This window comes from Lepisma saccharinum, chromosome 1 (assembly GCF_977018435.1).
Source record: "Lepisma saccharinum chromosome 1, izLepSacc3.1, whole genome shotgun sequence".
NCBI classification, from domain to species: Eukaryota; Metazoa; Arthropoda; class Insecta; order Zygentoma; family Lepismatidae; genus Lepisma; species Lepisma saccharinum.
Genome location: NC_139229.1, coordinates 186,779,689 through 186,799,234, shown reverse-complemented (window position 1 = coordinate 186,799,234; position 19,546 = coordinate 186,779,689). Strand labels below are relative to the sequence as shown.

The following is a 19,546-nucleotide window of genomic DNA, read 5'->3' as shown; positions in this document are numbered from 1 at the left end:
GTAATGCTGGAATGCCCCTAAGGAAGATCAATAAATTGCAAGTATTGCAGGGAATTATTCTCAGTCAAGGTAAAGTTTTTTTTTTTAAGTACTCTCATATACTAATCTCAGGGTCACCCAGAAATTTCTTCTAAACATGACTAAATTATCTTATCATTGGATGATCTTTTTTGCTATTATGTAGATATTTATGCTTTGTTTACATGAGATACAGGGATAGTTGACACAGCTCTATGCCACTGAAAATAATGATTAAAAAGAATGAAATTGATACTGCTTATGTATACCCACCTTATACACATGAATACAAGAAATAATGCGTTAATCTAATCTATTTGATTAACCATAAGCAGTGCATCTACATTGACTGTAAAATTACATTTTAACCTATGTCATATATTTCTTCTTGCAGGTCGAAATGAACTTATTGCTCGGTACATAAAACTGCGAACTGGTAAAACACGAACGAGGAAACAGGTCAGCTCACATATCCAGGTTCTTGCTCGAAGAAAACTGCGAGAAATCCAGGCAAAATTGAAGGTAGTGAGTAATCTCTCCATTTTTGTCATCTGCCTTGCCCTACTTTTAGCAGCAGTAGAGCCTTCCTAAATTCCGTGCTTAAATGTTGAACCTTATGCATGACAATCATCTCTCCAATATAATAGAGACGTCCCGAGCAACATGCTTGTGTGATTAATATAATACAATACGTAATTTATAAATGGTGTAAATATTCCATAATGTACATGTGTATAAAATCTCCTCGTGCACTTGCAATTACCAATTACTTGGGTTCTAAGAGAAGTAACGTTCTTTGTATCATGTTTGTTTGTTTAAGCATAAACTATATTATAACATAAATTTTCTACCTGAGAAACTTTTCAGATTTCTGTAGAAAAATGATATAGTGAAATGAGGATTTAGAATTAAAAAATGATTGTCCTCTTTTTAAAAAATATAACTTAAATATGTTCTGCGTTAAATGTATTTTTACAAACTTATAGAGATCCTTAGTTATTATTTAAAACTGCACAAGGTCGTTTTAAAACATATAGTACAAACAATTTGGTAAGTATGTTATTCTTAAGTTAATTGAAATTTGAAGAGAGGGTGCACTTTTTTTGTGTTTGATAATGTACAAACATTTTAGGCTGCTTGTTATGTGCCTACAACTGTATACTCTCATTCTCTCATCCCAAATCATTTGCAAAACACCACTTATTTTTAAATACAAATTCAAAATATGTACTGCAAGGATTGCATTATGTACAATTATTAAATAAGTACATCAAATTGTGGAGAAATATATAGGCCTATTCTAATTGTGATTCCATTGCCATTGTATTTGCTCCCAGGTTCCATTGTCTGGGAGGCAAATCATCAAATGTATTTCTGGAAGTGTTCTTGGCACTCCCGGGGGTTGGCATTTGAAACCTGTCTTTCAACTGTTTGCCAATTATCTCAGTAAACTGGTCGTGTGTAATATCTTTTGGCTTTTTGTCTTACAGGCCAGATTGATGTACACAGAATTTATAACTATTAAAAAAAATACCCAAATTTTCTGTATGGCAGACACTTTATGACACAGATTCTGTCTAGTGACACAATATCATTGCATTGTCTGACAAATAGCTGAAAGTGTCAAATACAGTTTTTAACGACTGGTCTTCATATTATGGAAGCACTACAAATGAGAAAATTTAGGTTTTACATACCTAAATTGCATTATGTTATAATGTGACACTGATTGTGGCAGGATACTAATTCAAATAAAATATGTAGGCAATGCATCTTGATGTTATGCCTTTTGGTCAGATAAATGATGATATGTGATTTATATGAAAACTAATATTCCATTCTCCTCCTCCAGATTGCCAATTAAAATGGAATGATAATGTTTACAGCAAAAGTGTCTTTGCCCTCTCCCAAAAGATGCAAGCATGTTGAGAAGGGAATAGTTAGTTAGCTCCTACTGAGCAAAGTTGAAATCCAGTTTTTGATAGAAAAGCATGCTCTTTAGTAATAGAATTCACAGTAAACTTATTTGCAATAAATTGGCTCAATCACATACATAGTGTAAAGACATAAAGTGTAACTGATTTTTGTGTTTTTAGGTGTTGTAATAACTTGTATGTAATATGAAACCCCAGACATCACATTCATAAGAGAATTGCAAAGTTGCTGAAATTTGATTGTTTCTGTCCAGTATCTAATGGATTGAATTGTGAACTCTATATAAACAAATAAAATGTACTGTTACTTGTTGATCTAGGTTTTCTAAAATCAAAACTTCCCAGCATCTATTATTCTCACAAGAAGCACATAATGGATGCTGCAAGTTTTGCTTTTGGATATGAATCTGAAATAAGATATTAATATACGTATGTAATGTTGTAACTCTAAAAATATCAATATGTAGAGTATGATATCATCATAGAATTTTATTGATTTCTTAACTCCAATAAATATATATATATATATATATATATATATATATATATATAAATAAATAAAATTTAAATTTAATAAATTAACCATGTATCAATCTTCAATCTCAGTGCACATAACTAACTATAAGAAACTGATGTACAATATTTAACAAAACAGTTTCATGTTTTAAATGATAGTTAATATTTTGTATATGTGTAGACAAATATTTGGTATACACACTTGAAATTTATTGTAGTAGGATGGATTTTGAAAAATACCTGTTTATAACAATTGTCCGTACTCAAAGTATTATGGGTCTCAGATTTCAGGTGATATGGATTTGGCCGTCCCAAATGCAAATCCACAGGTACATTGATTTTTAAATTTTGTCATTAAATATTCTGTTAGTTTTAGTGACACTAGTAAAAACAATGGCAAGTACCATGCACCTTTTGAGCATGCACAGTACACCTAGAGTGGAGACACAGTGCACTTTTTAAATACATAAAAGAGAAGAAAACATGGGCAAAATATGGGTTGAGCTTTTTGAATATGAAGTTAAAAATTTAATAAATATGCATGATTTAATTAATTAGATTTTTTCTGTACTATCTGTATAGATAATTTGTGCTTTATAAATATTCCTTGGCAGGTTAAAACTATTTGGGATTTAAAGTCCTATCATACATACACATGCAAGCCACTATAGATTTCAATAAGCACAAACATGCTGACCTCACATTTTATTTGTTTAAGGGAACCTTGCATCATTCTTTAAGCTGGTACAAAGGGAATAGTTAGTGACTAATTTACCATAATTAACTCTGTTGTGCTACTTCTTCAATTTTTTTTGGCACAAATAAACGTTTTCAGCACATCTAGTATAATTTGTTCTAAAGATTTGGCATAAAATTTCACTAAGCACTGAACACTCGCTTGTGTAAAATTTTTGTGTAGGTGTCGGTTGATATGTTAATAGCAACTTAAAGTATTTTTGCATATGTGTTATTCTACAAACCTTCTACTGGCTAGCAACCTCCACATATTTTTATTTGTAATTAATTTTCTTTATCAATCAGGTTGCGTAATTTAAAATAAGGGAACCAAAACAAAGACAACTTTGAGCCTTCATCAGCTTAAAAAATGAAAATGAATTTTGGCAGGGTCAACATTAAAGTGCATTTTGGGATAAAAAAAGAAAGAACAACAGTTGTACAAAAAAGGGGGGAGAAGTGCTTTGTTTGTGGATGAATTCCAAATTTCAATCATTCCAAAATCTTAACCTTTTGTACTTTTAGGCTGGTGAAGGTGATGGGTTGTTGCAGATTCTTAAAGCGAACCTGTGCAGTGAACTCTTTGGCTACTTTCCTCAAAAAAATCCCAAATCAAGCATACTTGAGGTGAGATCATTTGTGTTGGGAAGGTACCTACTTGTTTGTTCCTTGTAAAATTCAGTAAGACAGGCAAAAAAAAACACTTTCAGAAGGGGCTTGAAAAAAATTCAACATAATGTTAATGGCATATAGGAGGGATAAAAATGGAACAAGTTTGGTTAATTTGAGAAGTTTACTGCTCTCTGGTAAGTCTACTTTGAATGTAGGCACTCAAACTTTCTGAAATAAATAGTTGTGTTGCATGCCATTGGGTAAAGTATTCTTGTTGTAGGCCAAATTAGCAAATTCCTACAGTTAGCATTTTTACCTTTGGCACAAATGGTCTAGCTTAGATTCCTGATTTATGATGTTGATACAGCATTTTCACAGCCATGCATGAATAAACAAAGTGCAAAATCCTGTTAAGCAAACCAGAACAAAATGTGCAAAATTGTTGACCAGATGCAGAGGGTGGGAGGATGAATAATATTATGTAGAATGGATATTGTCGGTAAAGGTTCACTTTCTTCTCTTTTTTGATACTTCTCCTTCATGGATATTTACACTTTGAAGAATTTGCCATCACCTCTCTCTTTCTCTCTCTCTTAGCACTAACCAACCATTCTCATTGCAGAAATTACCATCATTGTTTCCTCTCATCTATCAAGTGCTGTACTGTATTGGTCTTCTTTTCTTGTCATTCTCAAAGTCAAAAGTAGGTTTCCTGTTACTTGAGACAAAAATTCAAGCTGGCGCTATACCATTTGGGGCAACCTGAAGAACTTGCACATCCTCGGGAACCTTCCCTTGCCCCCAGCATTGCCTCTGCCAAATTCAAAAGAAATGAATGACAACAAAACACAAACCATTATGTATTCCGGTTCATGTGACAACTTGATAGCTTCAGAATTATGAAGAACAAAATATTCCAACAATTTCCTACTTTGAGATCTTCATTATGTCAACCATTGTTCCATACTCAAATTTAAAAGATCCACTTGCTTTCTTGTCAACATGAGTCCACAATTCATTTTCAAACCTTTGTTTTCTATCAGAAAATATTGAAGAGAGGAAGATACTTTTTCAATAAATTTTTGTGTGATAAGGTTTGATTTGATTTGAATTTTAAGTCCACTTTATGCACAGATAGGCTAATTGAGACTGAACCTGCAGTTTTTTTTAAAGTTGAATCTGAACCACTATGTGTCTACACTGGGCAATGCGACCTGCTACCACTACACCATTGAAGAGGCCCTTGTATGATTATGAGTGAATAATGAAGCACACATGACAGCTTTATCTATCACTCTGTTTTTAAAAGATAACAATTTAGAATTCTCTCCTCATAAAGACTTTGGCATATTTTATATGGTTGAACAATACAAAATGAAATACACAGGGGAAATTACAATTACATGCAGTTATCAACAAATTTGGAATTTGTGAAATCCCAACATAATTTCACATTAGCATAAATGTTTAACCTAGAGCCCATTAATTAATGATAAAGATTTAAATTGAAATGTTTTTTTTTCACTTTATTTTCACCTATTTCATTATTTACTTCTAATGTAACATTAGATTAAGAAATAAGGCAAAGCTCATAATTTTTAACCTATTTTTCAGTAATATGTTAACTGGTATCTCTTTAACAGGATCAAGCAGCGAAGGAGAAGGCATTGCAGACAATGTCCAGTATGTCAAGTGCGCAAATTGTGTCTGCTACAGCTATTCACAACAAGGCAGCAGCGGCTGGACTAGCCACGTTGGGACTTGGCTCTCCAGTTTCATATCCTGGAGCTGTAAGCTTGTTTCTTACTTGGAATTTCTGATTTTAGAAACCAATCAGTATTCATTGTTGAGATGTTTTACAGTTCTCGGACCTGCATTTCTCCCTTCTTCCCATTTCAAACTGGCATAGTTGTATGAACTACTTTGTGACATACAAGTGAAAAGTGGTGGCTCAACCAGGAATAAAAGCTGGGTCTTCGGCAAAACTTGCAGCATACCTGGAATGAACAAAACTTAGAGATCTAAGAACGAATTTGTGATAGGGCCAGGGGTTGGTTTGGTATCTCAGTGGTAGTGATGGATCCAGAAAAGTTTCAAAGGAGGGCCCAAAATAATAAAACTCCTTCCTCTGGTCTAGTTGTTAAAGCTCCCACCCAAATGATCCTCAGTGGTAAAACATAATATATATATTTATTTCATTTGTGTTTTTAAGTGTTCACAGCACCCCTAGTGAATTGCAGCTAGGGATGGTACCGAGATGAGACTTTCTACTTTTGCATTGCTCACCCATTTTTGATAAAGCCAACCTACGAAGTTATTCATATGACAGCAGCACAGCAAGACATATGGTGCAATTAACATGCCTTAAGTTTACTCAATTTATATTGTCCAGAATATCATTATACATCTCTGCTGAAGAGTCTGTCTTTCATATAATGAACTTTTAACAAGACACAAATGGCTCTAACACTCTCATGTGCTGTGATTAGTTGTTTGTTCAGTTTGGTACTAGAGTAGTACTGGTCTGTCTGTGAAATATCAGGAAAATGCTTAATATAGCCTACTAGACTTTTCATTAATGGCATATTCAAGAGGAGACAGGCCAGAGTCGTGGGCACCACCCCCTAAATCCACCATTGCTCAATGGGACAACTTTGTCATGGAACATCAAGGACCCAGTTCAATCCCTGGTTGAGCCAATATTTTTCATAATATTTCTATAAGTTGTGACATCTTTGTCAATTTTTCAAAAGTATATACATTTCAAAATCAAGCTGGAGCAAGTAGGAGACAGTTTGCCCAGTTTGCCATGATACCATAGTAATTATTACTGTTGCCTTATTGCCTTATATTCAAGGGGTTAATGGTTAAATTCCCAGTGATGGTACATGTCAAGCCCCACTCTAGTGCTGATTTGCTATCTGCACAAAAAGTAGACTTAGAAAAAAAATGCCTCCCTAGTTGACTGGATTTTTTTAGTAGTTTGGCTAATGAGGGAAGCTCCCAAACCTCCCAACTAGAATCACCATGAAACTTGCAGAATAGATGATAATGGGTGCCGGTAATAGTATCTTACAACCTACTAGGACAATTTAGTGGACTTGTAGTCCTACGAAGAACGGTTCCTTTCTTTATGTTTCCCAAGGGGCTTTTTACACCTCTTGTTTTAACTTTTTAAAGTAAGAATTTTAGATAAAGGGGATATTTCCCCGTATACATTGAAGGGTGAAAAATGGCCTAAAGTGCCGACGCCCCCAATTTTTTAATTCAACCAATCAATGATTTGCCACTTTTGAAAAATGATTAATTTTTAAAATAATAATTGAACTTCCTTATTTTTGAAGATAGAAGGCTGTGTGATTATTATTAATGTTAAATGATGTTAATGATTTAAAATTAAAACAAAAATGCATGCATGCTGTAAATAAAAAGTAAAGCATCGCCATATGGCATTATAATAGCTATTGATCTCAGTCTTCTTCCAACTATTCACTAACAGCTCTCTATCTGTAGTTTTTCCAACATTTTTGTTGACCAAACACTGAGGAATTTCGGCATATAGAGAGGAATGTTGTACAAAAGCTGTGATTTTCTAAGAAGCTTGGCTCTCTACAGGACATGCCAGAATCTTACTTGTATGCTGGTGTATGCTATGAATTTCCCTTCACCCTGGCAACTGGAGGAACCTGATTGGTTCATGTGACTGTCCCTGTTGTGTGATGCTAATGCTAAAAGACCAACACACTTTTTGTCAAGCAAGTTGGTAAATATTGCAGTTTTCGGTCTTCGCAGTATGAAAGGTTATAAATTTGTAATTCTTTATTCATAGGTGAAGTTCAGCCTGTGGATGCTCTACCACTTATCAATAAAACTAATACTTTTTTGTTAATATTATCTAAATGCTTAATTTTGCCCCAATGACAATACTTTGCATTCATTTCAAAACTCTTAATATAAAATGATAGGTAGTCTGCAACATGATGTAAGTCATGGTCTGAATTATTGATTGGCACTGTTACATCAGTAGAGTTCATGATAAGTGGTTCATCTAAAATAATGACATTTACTAATGTTCTAGAAGTGCTTGTGCTTCTGATCGATTTCTTAACGACTTGCATCATGCCCTGTGCATATATAATATTTTTACCTTTGTAAACTTTTTATAAATGTATATTTGCACAGAATAATTAATAAAGGTCATTTCTTCTATGGAAAACAACTTAAGAATGTTTATTGTGTTAATTAAAATTAAGAAGACAAAATTATCAAAATGTACAACAGTTTAGTCATTCTTGTTGTGGTAAGGTTTTAATTTCTACATTGACCACTATGAACATTGAGAGCTAAATGTGATTTCTTGTTGATATGCTCCAGCAATGACAAGATTCAAGTGTAACGATAATATTTTTTCCATTACAGTTTTGGCAACCCGGTTTACAACCAGGAACATCTCAGGAGTAAGTATTTCAATGGAATTACTTAATAGTAGCAGTTTCATAAATCAGAACTACTAAACTTCCTTTCATCAACCTGATGGTTGCTAAATTGTATTTATCCATATCACATAGTATGAGTTTTACAAGTGACCTACAGTTGAAACAGCAAACTAATGCCACCACGGTTGTATCAAATGAAAAGCAACACGGAACTGTTATTTTCTAATATTAAGCTTCATAACTTTACTTTGATGTGATAAATAAAACTAAAGCTTAGGTTTTTTTAAAAGGAAGCAAATTGAAAGTAAGATATAAATTGTTTTAGAACCTTTCACCTTATAAGTGTTCCACATCCCATTGTACCACTAAGTGTTCTCAGCTGTAGGTTATAAACATGGCATTTTTATGTTTAAAAATTTATAAAATATCTACACCTCACAATTTTCTAATCATTTAGCACAAAATATTAACTTTCAGATTATTTAGTACTTCTCTTTTACTCTTTGGATGTGCAAATGATGATACAAATTTGAGCATTTTTGCAATATCAGTAAGATCTCCCAGATGCAAATCAAGCTTATTTTTGTAGAGATTAAATCAGAAATTTTATTTGGTTATTGACACAAGTGAATTCGATTTGTTAGGGTATGAAATTAAATACAGTTCTTCCTCAGAAAAACTAGTGAAGTAATATTAGTGTGTGTCATGAAAGCTGATTTAAGAGGTATTATGTGTGCAGCATTGCCTCTGAATGATTGAACATTATATTGCTGCTTCTTGAGATCAAATATACTACTTTGTTAATATCATTGTAGTTCACATGCTTTATTTTATTAAAATAAAATAAAATTTTATAAAAGTAATGCTGTGGGTTGGTATTTTGGCAAAAATGTGCAAATTTTACAAATATGTGTCAATTTTGTTTTGTTATGCAATTAAACTTTTCACAGTGTATACAAGAGAGAGAAAAAGAGGGATAGGGAAAGTGAGTAAGAGAGTATGTATGGTCAAGTTTTGATCTTGCCACTGAAGTTCCTTGGTTTGAGTATCAGCCTGGGTGTTCTTTGTGAGTGCCCTTAAAAAATTTCATCTAATCATCATGCATACTCATCATCATATTTAGACAAAAAGTGGCAGAAAAGCGATATAAACCAACCAAAATAGTAAATAGAGAAACAGGAGGATATACATACACACACACATATATATATATATATATATATAATATATGAATATTTCTATTTCCAGTGTTAAACCATTTTCACAATCACCGTACGGAGTTCCAACGGCAGGAAAACCAGCTACGGCAGTGTCATCTGCGGACATGAGCTTATTGCAAACAGGTCAGGCACCACCTCCACCGCCTTGGGAGGGTCGAGCCATAGCCACTCACAAATTACGGCTTGTCGAGTTCTCAGCATTCATGGAGCAGCAGAGGGACCCAGACACAGTGAGTGGCTCTTTCCTGTTTTTCTTCCATGTCTGGATTGTAAAATTTGATTGAAATGTGAGTGGTTCGGGAGTAAAACTTGATAATCCACAAAGGTATGTAACTGAGAAAAATGCAAGTGGAAGTTCGTCCATTGCATTGTGGCCATTGTGTTTTTCCAATTAACGGCTACTGAATGGACCTTGTTCACTATGTGTGAGCAACAGGTTAGTGTACAACAACGGAACCCAGTGTTATCTCAAATTTCAATGGACTGAGGGTTATCAAGTTTTAGTTCAGAGTTGCTTGCATATTCTCATTTGGCTACGTTTTTCACCAGATTAGGTGAGAATATAGTAAGACAGGGTTGATATATGTAGGAATAGAGAGATGTTTTCTGTATTCATGACTGTAGGAATATTGGAATTTACCTGCCTGATATATTCAAATGATGGCTCAATTTGTTCTCAGCAAGCTCCAAATTTTATCTTTTTAGATGCAGCTTCTCAGATATTAATAGTTAATGTGAACAATTTGTTGATCATAACTGCATGAATGAAATGTAACTTATCGGTTTCTGCCTATCATGTATTTTAATCAAGATGTCTCTTCCCTGGTGGAGGCACATTTCACAGTGGTTTAAATTTAATGTGATTAGCCTATTTGAGCATAAAGAGGACTTAAGCAAAGAAACTAAGAAACTTTTGAGAAATATTAAGGTTTTAAAATTGTAGGAAATCTTACACTTTCGTTAATTGATGATTCTTTTTTTTTCTTTCAGTATCACAAGCACCTTTTTGTACACATAGGAGGCTCTGTCACTTATTCAGATCCATTGTTAGAGGTAAGATATAAGTGTCTTGAACATTTTCTTTGTAGAAAACTTGGGTTTTCAAATTGATCATGATGCAGGGAAGTAGCTAGGTTGATTAGTTTGGGGGGGGCCGCAAGATAAGATTTTTTTTGTCAAACTATTATAAATTAACAAACTATTTATACATCATATAGGCCTATACTGTATACATACATTATATTGTATGTGTGTGTGTATTTAAATATATATATATATATATATATAGTCTTGGAAAGGAACATCATTTTCTTCTGTAGCCCGCAATAGTCTACGGATATACTCTCGCGAAAGCCACAGCCATTATTCGGGAAACTAAATGCAGAATGAACTCATTAGCTTAATGGCTTATACACCAAGAATAATGTTATTAGTGTTTAGATTTGTAAATTTGCTGGAAAAAAATTGAGAAGTAGATAAAACCCTTTTCCGTGGTTTTAGATATAAAATGCTGGAACCAGGTTTACAAGTATTGGCAACAGTGCAAATATGAAATGTGTGCGTAATGAGTTCAAGCTAGGCATCTCATGTATACAGTTCATACCGGAATCGAATCTGGTATCTCTTAGTTCAAGGGCGGGCCCGAGTCTTCTATGACATCTGATTGTTCATTGGGGAAATGATGATAAGAAATTATATGCACACATCTAATTTCTTAAAATTAATCTTATTTGTGTGTGGAAAACTGAATATATGATGGCACTGGATGAAACAAAGTTCCCACATGCTCAAATGATTACGCTCTCGTCTTTGGTTTGGCAGGTTCAAGATCCTGTCCGGGTTCAATTCCCAAGGGAGCACATAGTTGTTCGGATCTCACTTTAAACTATAGGTCCAGTACCGATTAGCCTTACTGTGGATAAAGTGGACTTAAAACACCAAATCAATTAATCAATCAATCGAAAGGTTCAAGGTTTGATCCCTGGTGGTCAGGCCAGTAGCCAGAATTTGATTTTGGAAGGGGCTTATACCTTATCGGCAGCCGCCATCTAAAGACAAAAAGGTTGGGGGGAGGAGTAAATGTGCGGAAAATGAATTTCTTGGTATATTGCAACTTACAATATACAAGTTGTTTAATCCTGTTAATGAAGTAAATTTAATTACTACTACACATTATTAAAATCAGATATTTGTAGGATTTCGGGATAGGACTGCAGCCCCCGAGCCCCTTCCCTGGGTATATGCCTGCTTGTATTAGTTTCAAAATTTCTGTGCTGTTCCAACACCGTGAGGATAATTTGGGAAGTACTTGAAAGCGATATGAAAGCAAATTCTGCTCTCGAAACTATGGGACACTATGTGATGACCACGTGCAACCGAATGAAAGAGCTCTTCCCAGGCCTTGTCCATTAATATTAATTTTACTGACTAATTGTAAGTTTTTTCTTGGCCTCCTCGATGATGCAGTCGTAGCGTCACCGCCTTGCAATCAATGGTTCCTGGGTTCGAAACCAGGTGGAGGCACATAGTGGTTCGGATCCCCGATTAGCCTTACTGTGCATACAGTGGACTTAAAACACGAACTCGATAATTGGAAGTTTTTAGAAGAACTAAACATGGCTTTTTATGCATCGTACAACTTTGCTTCTTTTCACCCTACTTTTACAGTTTTTCTTCCTGAGAATTCCACTAAGTATAACATGCTACAAAACCAGAGGTCCAAGGTTCGGACATTGGACAGGTATGGTTGTATCATGTCTGTCCCATCGCCATTCCTTCGGCTCATCATTCATCCTCATCGTCGCATTTAGCCCAAGAGGTAGAAAAGTGGCGTAATATAGAAATATATAAATGATTGATTTGGTGTACTTTACTTTGCTTTTTTGACACTTTTTGGCTAATCGTGAAGATGAAGATGAAAATGAGTGATGTGAAATTGATGAGAGGACCATCATAAAGAACACACACGCCCAGTCCGGGATTCGAACCAGGACCCCTGGCATCGTAATGCACCTTGTTAACCACTGCACAACAAATAGAAAGGGAAAATGCTTGATAAGTTATTTGCTTCTCCATAACTCATGATTATATTATAAGTATTATTCGCTGTATGTGTAGGGATTAATTATATTTGTATGTCTAACCAACCTAGCCACCTAAGCAGCAGCAGCTTCCACATTTGCAGGTGGAGGCTAAATGAAGAAAAATCACAGAAAGTCAGAAAGATATACAAATTTTGTAACATAATACTTATAGAGCATGCAGACGGCTGTAAAAACAATTGCTACATACTTAGTTTCCTTCCTTAATTGAAACGTGGTTTATTCTTCATTATACATGAGATCAACCACCCTCGGAGTCGAACCCAGGATCTTGTGTGGTAGTCAAACTCTGTTTTAGAATGCCAATATGTGGGATATTTGGTCGATCAGTCGATCCTGATCCATTGTTTCCAGAGGAAGACAATCTGGCAACTTCTCATTCTCGCGATGTAGGAAAATGAGATCACAAACACTTTGTGATGCTATCTTCTCGCCTTTACAGAAGTTTGCACCGCTCGGACCACAAATCCTATTTCAAACTATCTGACAGATATAAACTGTCCACCAAATCAACAGATGAATCGACCGCTTCGATGTTTCTCCGAATTTTCAGAAAGTGGCCTTTCCCCTCCTTTGCAGGGCAGGTCATTAGCAGGAGGGTTGAGTGCATGTGAGAAGAATCGCTATGTCATTCATTCCCACGCCAAAAAAGGGACAAGCAATAGAATTCTGTTCTTGGAATTTGCAACGCATGGGGATATCTTTTCTGAACCATAAAATAATTAACCAAGAAAGTTCTAGCCACCCGTAGCTAAATCTTCCTGTTTGTGTCGTCATTTCGGCGCCCATGGAGCCAGTGCAGGGCTAGATGAAGAGAAAGTGCGAGTTTTGGGGGAATCCTGGATCTGGTGTGCAGCAGGGAGGAAAAGTGCATTTTCAAGAGGTCTCAGACTTCCTTGACAGGGGCGGACCACAAAACCATTAAGTGCATCCCCTCCCAATACATCTGTTTGTGTTCAATAAGCACGAAACAGGGAAATAGGAAAGAAATACCTTACTTGGGTTCGTGCTACTGAAAATAGAAGAAGTGTTTCAAACTGCAATCAAAATTTACTGAAGAATTATTTTGCAATATTTGTCATCAAAGTAAAATTTCCAGCAAATATAGAACAGTTTCCCGGGGCCACGTGGACATTTGCCGGGGCCAGTGCCCCCGCGTGCCCCCCCCTAACGACGTCCCTGTCATGATGTGAAAAAAATAATAATTATTATTTGACTTTGCACACTTAAGTCATACTACTTTCATTGTAAATATAAATGAAACTACACAATGAAAGTCAATAATGGGGAAAGTTGAGAAATGGCAGCGCAAGTTAAGTTGATATCCCAACAGAAAAGAATTGTATCTTATAGAGTATGAAAGATCTACTGAGTAGAAACAATTGTCTACTGATTTAGTTGTGTTGACAATTTTTCCCCTGCCAATTTCCTGTATTCTGTTATCCATCATTAGTGCTTTCTTTCTTCTTGGTCCCAATTTTTCTCTTGCTTTTTCTTTCCAACATCATCTGTCAGTTATAACTCTGTTAATATGCATTTCTGCATCGTGAAACAGTTCTCTCCACCCAGCAGTCTTTTATCTGCAAACTGTTGTTGCCAAACGTCTGATGCTAACATGGTGACAGCAGACCATTGAATGGGTGGCAGGAACTGTTTCAGGTTAAAACTTGTAGCCTATTGTCATGGTTGTGTTACTGAGGCTATTTCTAATGTACTACCCTCATGTTCATTGTGACCTGTTTATCATTCCTCCATTGCAAATGTATCAGGTTGTTGGGCATGAAATGTCAGATTTTGTAGTGAAACTTCAAACAACAGTAACTCCATTGAAATGAGCTTTTTATTAATCAAAATAGGCACAATTCGATGCTATACACTTCTAGCAACGAGATACTAATGCATTAATGCCACTTTCATAGAAGAACAAAGTTCTGGACTGAAGAAACTCAAAGGCTTCATTTGCGAACTTTTCCCCCCACCAAATAATGGTCCAAATACTTAAAAAAGTGGCTAAAAATCTGGTGAGGATAGCAGTCTGTGGCTAGAAATCTGGTGAGTATGGTGGATATGGAAGAGCCTCATTGTGCAAGCTGTGTAGTTTTTGCACTGTTCTTGCCACTTTGTGACTTTGCATTGTACTAAGGCCAGCCACACACCAGATCTGACACGACCTGATGTGACGAGTCATTTTTGTTGCAAATCGTCTCAGGGAAGGTTTAACATGAGGCTCTTATGGGCAGCCACACACCAGATGAAACATTTGACTCAAGTCACCTTGCGGTTGTTTGTGAAAAAAAAAACTGATGGTCTGTGGAATTTGTTCTCACTTGGACCACTTTGAGACAAAATAGTCTGTACATACACAAATTCATTCTCTTTAGCGCACCACCTACACGTGACTCACCACTGTATCGTTTGACAGTGCGTGCAAGTCCATAAAAGTATCTTGATCCAGAGAAGCTAATTGTTCTGTACAATTATTCCTTGACTGAGTGCCATAATGAGGACAAAATGGATGCACTATGGAATGAAGTGGCACAATTACATTACCAGAAAAAAAATAGGTCTATTGGAGATTATCTTGTATTTGGACTATTTAGACAGAGAGTGTAGTGTGCAAAAAGTATCGTAAATTGTACAATAAACAATTTTCAAGCCACTTTGGTATTTATTGATCGAATAAATGTGTGTTTGCAGTGTGGGTCATTCCATGGCAAATTAACCAGTGGTCTGAACCTTGACATCTCAGAAATTGATAATTTTTCGTACAGTGGTAGTATCAGTAAAGTTGACGAAAACTGCTAAATTTCAGATTTTTTTGGCATACACTTATATATTAAGGTTGTGTTACATCATAAGACTTGTTTATAAAATAAAACCAATACATTATTATTAAAAGTGATAAATTTTAGGTGTTTCCATGTTATTTGCAGTCCAAAAATTATAAAATAGACTAATATGAAGACTTCAACATCAACCACTCAGCTTATACTTATGGTTTTAACATGGAAGTCAACAAATTTAGCAAATTTCATATGCATTACAATACAAAATAATAATTTTCCATAGGAACCCATTGCTGTCCCATTATGAAATTTTACACACAAATAGTGAATTGATGTCTTCAAAACATATATTTTTTTAAGAAAAACTTAAAAGGTGTGTTTTGAGATTTACTAAAAAACTTTTTCTTCTTCGAGTTTTATAAAAAATACAAAATTGAAATAGCACAACCAAGTTGCATTTCAAATTCAAGCCCATTAAAAGAAGAAGAGAATGACACCAATTTGAGCTCTCTAGATCAGATAGTTTGTGATCTACAGCTGTTTTAAAGATTTCAAAATGTCGTCAAATTTTGGGATTTTGCTTTTTTGAAAGTCAGTAACTCAAAAATTTTTATGAGCCCAAAAAATCTGAAATTTGGCGGTTTTTGTCCTCTTTACAGGTACAATGAATAAACAAAATATCTGAATCCTAAAAGCCCAAAAGTATTTTTTATTGGTTGATTTGACATGGAATGGCCTGTACGTGACTTAGCCTTTTTTCTTTTTTGGATGGTTTCCAGCTATTGCTGGATTCATGTGTGAACAGGAAAATATTTGCAACGAAATCTACCTCTTCAGAGGAGATAAATTAACATTATAATGAACATTAACCTGAAGTACAATATAAAACAAAGATATAAAATAGATAACTCATTTCCTCACACAAAAATTGTTTCCAAACCTTCAATGACTTTACTGAAACTGCATGTTCTCAAATATATGTTAGTGATTTTTTGTTCTCTAACATATTTAGTTTTTGTACAAACAATATTAAAATTAAACTATCATAGTTGCATATAAATTGCCAATAAAGGGGAGGGGGATAGAAATGTCTCTGGTAGTAGTGAAAATTTACTTTTGTTGCCTGGAATAATTGTCTCCTATGGGGGTATCCCTCATCTCCCCTTCCCTGTTACCTTGCACACACTGTTGTTACGCCCTTCCCCTGCCATTTTTGTTAACAATTTGTAATGTTATTTTGCCATGGAATGTTGCCATAGCTGAAAGTAAAATGATCAAGCACACTTTCATTTGTTTTGTCAGAAGCAAAGTGACTCATCTTGCTGCATCGTGTCATATTGCTTTGTGTCCTGTTATGTTGTGTTGCATCATGTCATGTCTTGGTGGGGGGGGGGGACAATAACATTGGATAAGAGCAGCAGTGTTGCCAGCTGATGGAAAAGATTTCCAGAATTTCGCTTCTGGTGTCACTGCTATGGATGCTGGATGGACCAAATTTGGAGGGAAGCACAACAAAATACCACTTTTTGAGGACGAGAAATGCCAGTCTCCCAATTTCTTTTAAGAAAGGAAATTATACATTTTCGAAAGTCATAACTTTTGGAAAATTTCGAAAATTGGGCATTTTACCCTGTCGCACATTGTTAAAGTGTTCTTTTGTTCTCGTTATTACATGTAATAGTTAAATATATCAGCAAGAAGGAGTGGTTGAGGAGTTATAGCCCATATTATAATATCTATTCCATAATACTCGGAAGAAAACAGAGGACTTTTTCAATTTCTGCTTGTCAATAATAGTAACAATGGATTGTAATTCGAGTATGTCACACCTTTATATGTTTACAAATGAACAAAAAGAAAAATACAGAACTGAAATATGTATAGTTTTCAAGAAATGGCACGTTAATTGCTGCCACATTTTTAACCTTAACGAAAACCCATTATGGCTTGTCAAGCATTTCATTACAAGATACTTCAAATTTGTATCGAATCTGCAGTTGAGAAACTTAATCTACCTCTGTGAAAATTGTGCTATGGTAGCACAGCATCAAAGTACTAAATTGTATGTCAAAAAAGTTTGTGCATTAGCTGTAGTACTACAGGTGGCACTAATTCAAAGCACTATACCCCTTTATTAATAGCATATTGTGAATTTTAATCTCACCAATTCATTATATTTCAATAATGGCTTGCTTCTATTACAGGCTATTGATGTGCGGCAAATTTATGACAAGTTTCCTGAAAAGAAAGGTGGCCTCAAAGAACTCTATGACAAGGGTCCACAGAATGCATTCTTCCTGGTAAAATTTTGGGCAGATCTGAACACAAACATCCAGGATGAAGCAGGGGCTTTCTATGGCGTTACTAGCCAGTGAGTATTTCTTCTATAACTTTTGCATTGTTTTCAGTTATTTCAGGGGCTTTCTAATGCCAGTTCACTGTACTTTTTTAGGATTTTTGTTTGAATTCATTTCATATATATGTGTGTGTGGTTACAAGAGGTTAAAAAACTGCATTCCAATGCCAAGGACCATGGTGGCATCGATCTAAAGATGTTCAGACTCTGCATCCCACATTGCCTAAATAGCCCAACTCCCATCATAAACTGCTCCCTATCTCAAGGGTTATTTCTCAAATATTAGGAAAAGACCGTAGTGTCACCTATACCGAAAACGACTACGTCCTTTGATGTTAAAAATCTACAGACAACAATGTGTAAAACTAGTATGTGAGAATAAGTTGTGCATATCTAAATGGCTTGGTATCAAACAAGGAGTACCACAAGGAAGTATTCTAGGACCTATTCTCTTTTCTATATACACAACAGATTTTAATGAAGCACTAAAACATTGCAAATGCCATCAATATGCAGATGACACACAAATTTATATACAAACACCATTAAGAAACAGAAGCATTGCAACAGAACGTCTCATGCATGTGGTACTTAGCAGGGGTGGATGCATTTTTTAAAAATATAACAATAGAGACACCCATTTAATATAAAAATAGAGATACTCATTAAAGATAAGCATTGTGACAAAATGAAATAAAACTGAAATGCAGCGAATGCTAGATGGCAGTACCAAGCAAGTGTAAAACAAACTTAAATATTAGTAACACAAATAAGGGTATGTTTGGTTGTAATTAGTGAAAAAGTGTGTTTTCCTTCGAAAGATGTCTGAACAAGCTACAAGTAAGAGAAGAAAATGTAGTGTGGTGAATAAAACTGAATCTTCCATGACTAACCTTTTTATTCCAGACTATATAATCAGGCGCTAAGTGTGGCAAAGAAAAATTGTGACAAATAGATTCTCTTGGGTTATCGACCAGGTGAGTTGCGGAAAATATTCCAAGCTTTCGAGAGCTAACGTTTCCACAACTCACCTGGTCGATAACCCAAGAGAATCTTCATTCATCGCCAGGAAGTCTTACTTTAAAAATTGTGACGTTATAAGGAACATTGGTGGTTGACTGTTGTATAACCCCCAATTGCTTTTTGTTTTGATATTGTGCTTATGATGTGCATTATAGCCATGTTTATGATATCAACAAGGAGAAAAATCAGTTTACCTTGAAGATGCAAGTTGGTTGTCACAATGTGGCTAACTTTGAGCATTCTGTAAGCTTATAGCTACTCTTGACAAGCTTGATGTATGCTTGCCTACATAACTGCTACATACATGCTAACTAGATAGCTGGATGGAAGCTTGCAGTAAGCTAATAGCTTGCCACAGCGAGCTTGCTTTGTGCTTCCAGCAAGCTGTCTGTGCTATCTGGGTCAATTCAATATCTAAATGGTCTGAATGTAATGCACTCAAGTTGAGTTAATATAAAACTTACATTTTAAGTACAGTGCCTTGAATACGTAGTGTGGAATACAGCACTGTTCTGGGCACTCTGGTGGGTTCTACTTGACTCGAATATGATACTGCCAGAGGCGCTGGTGTCACTCTCTCTGCATGGTATTTGTCTGCTTATAATGGAAGTAAATGGGATTTTTGCTGCAACATCTGATTCTTTTACATGAAGCATTTCTATGAATGTGATAATTGCTATGATATTTGGTATAGTGGTCGCGAAGATATTAACAAACATTCTAGACAGTCGACCCTGTCCTGTTATCGTTACTTTCATTAATAATACGGGAGAAAATATACGCGTGGAATGCTCTTGGTAACTAAATTT

General features: G+C 35.2%; 1 protein-coding gene across 10 annotated transcripts in view; it reads left to right on the top strand.

Moving 5' to 3' along the window:
• Nucleotides 1-19,546, top strand: part of sd (TEA domain transcription factor 1 homolog scalloped) — a 209,988-nt gene that overhangs the window by 167,973 nt on the left and 22,469 nt on the right. For 3 of the 10 annotated variants that reach the window (XM_083144523.1, XM_083144531.1, XM_083144506.1), the window contains 8 exons: nt 413-543; nt 2,753-2,797; nt 3,729-3,830; nt 5,459-5,605; nt 8,235-8,272; nt 9,500-9,701; nt 10,462-10,524; nt 17,563-17,729. In XM_083144523.1, the coding sequence (XP_083000649.1) occupies nt 413-543; nt 2,753-2,797; nt 3,729-3,830; nt 5,459-5,605; nt 8,235-8,272; nt 9,500-9,701; nt 10,462-10,524; nt 17,563-17,729 (895 nt within the window). The remainder of the gene's footprint in view (nt 1-412; nt 544-2,752; nt 2,798-3,728; nt 3,831-5,458; nt 5,606-8,234; nt 8,273-9,499; nt 9,702-10,461; nt 10,525-17,562; nt 17,730-19,546) is intronic. The other 7 variants (XM_083144514.1, XM_083144550.1, XM_083144566.1 and 4 more) reach the window with 7 other exon arrangements.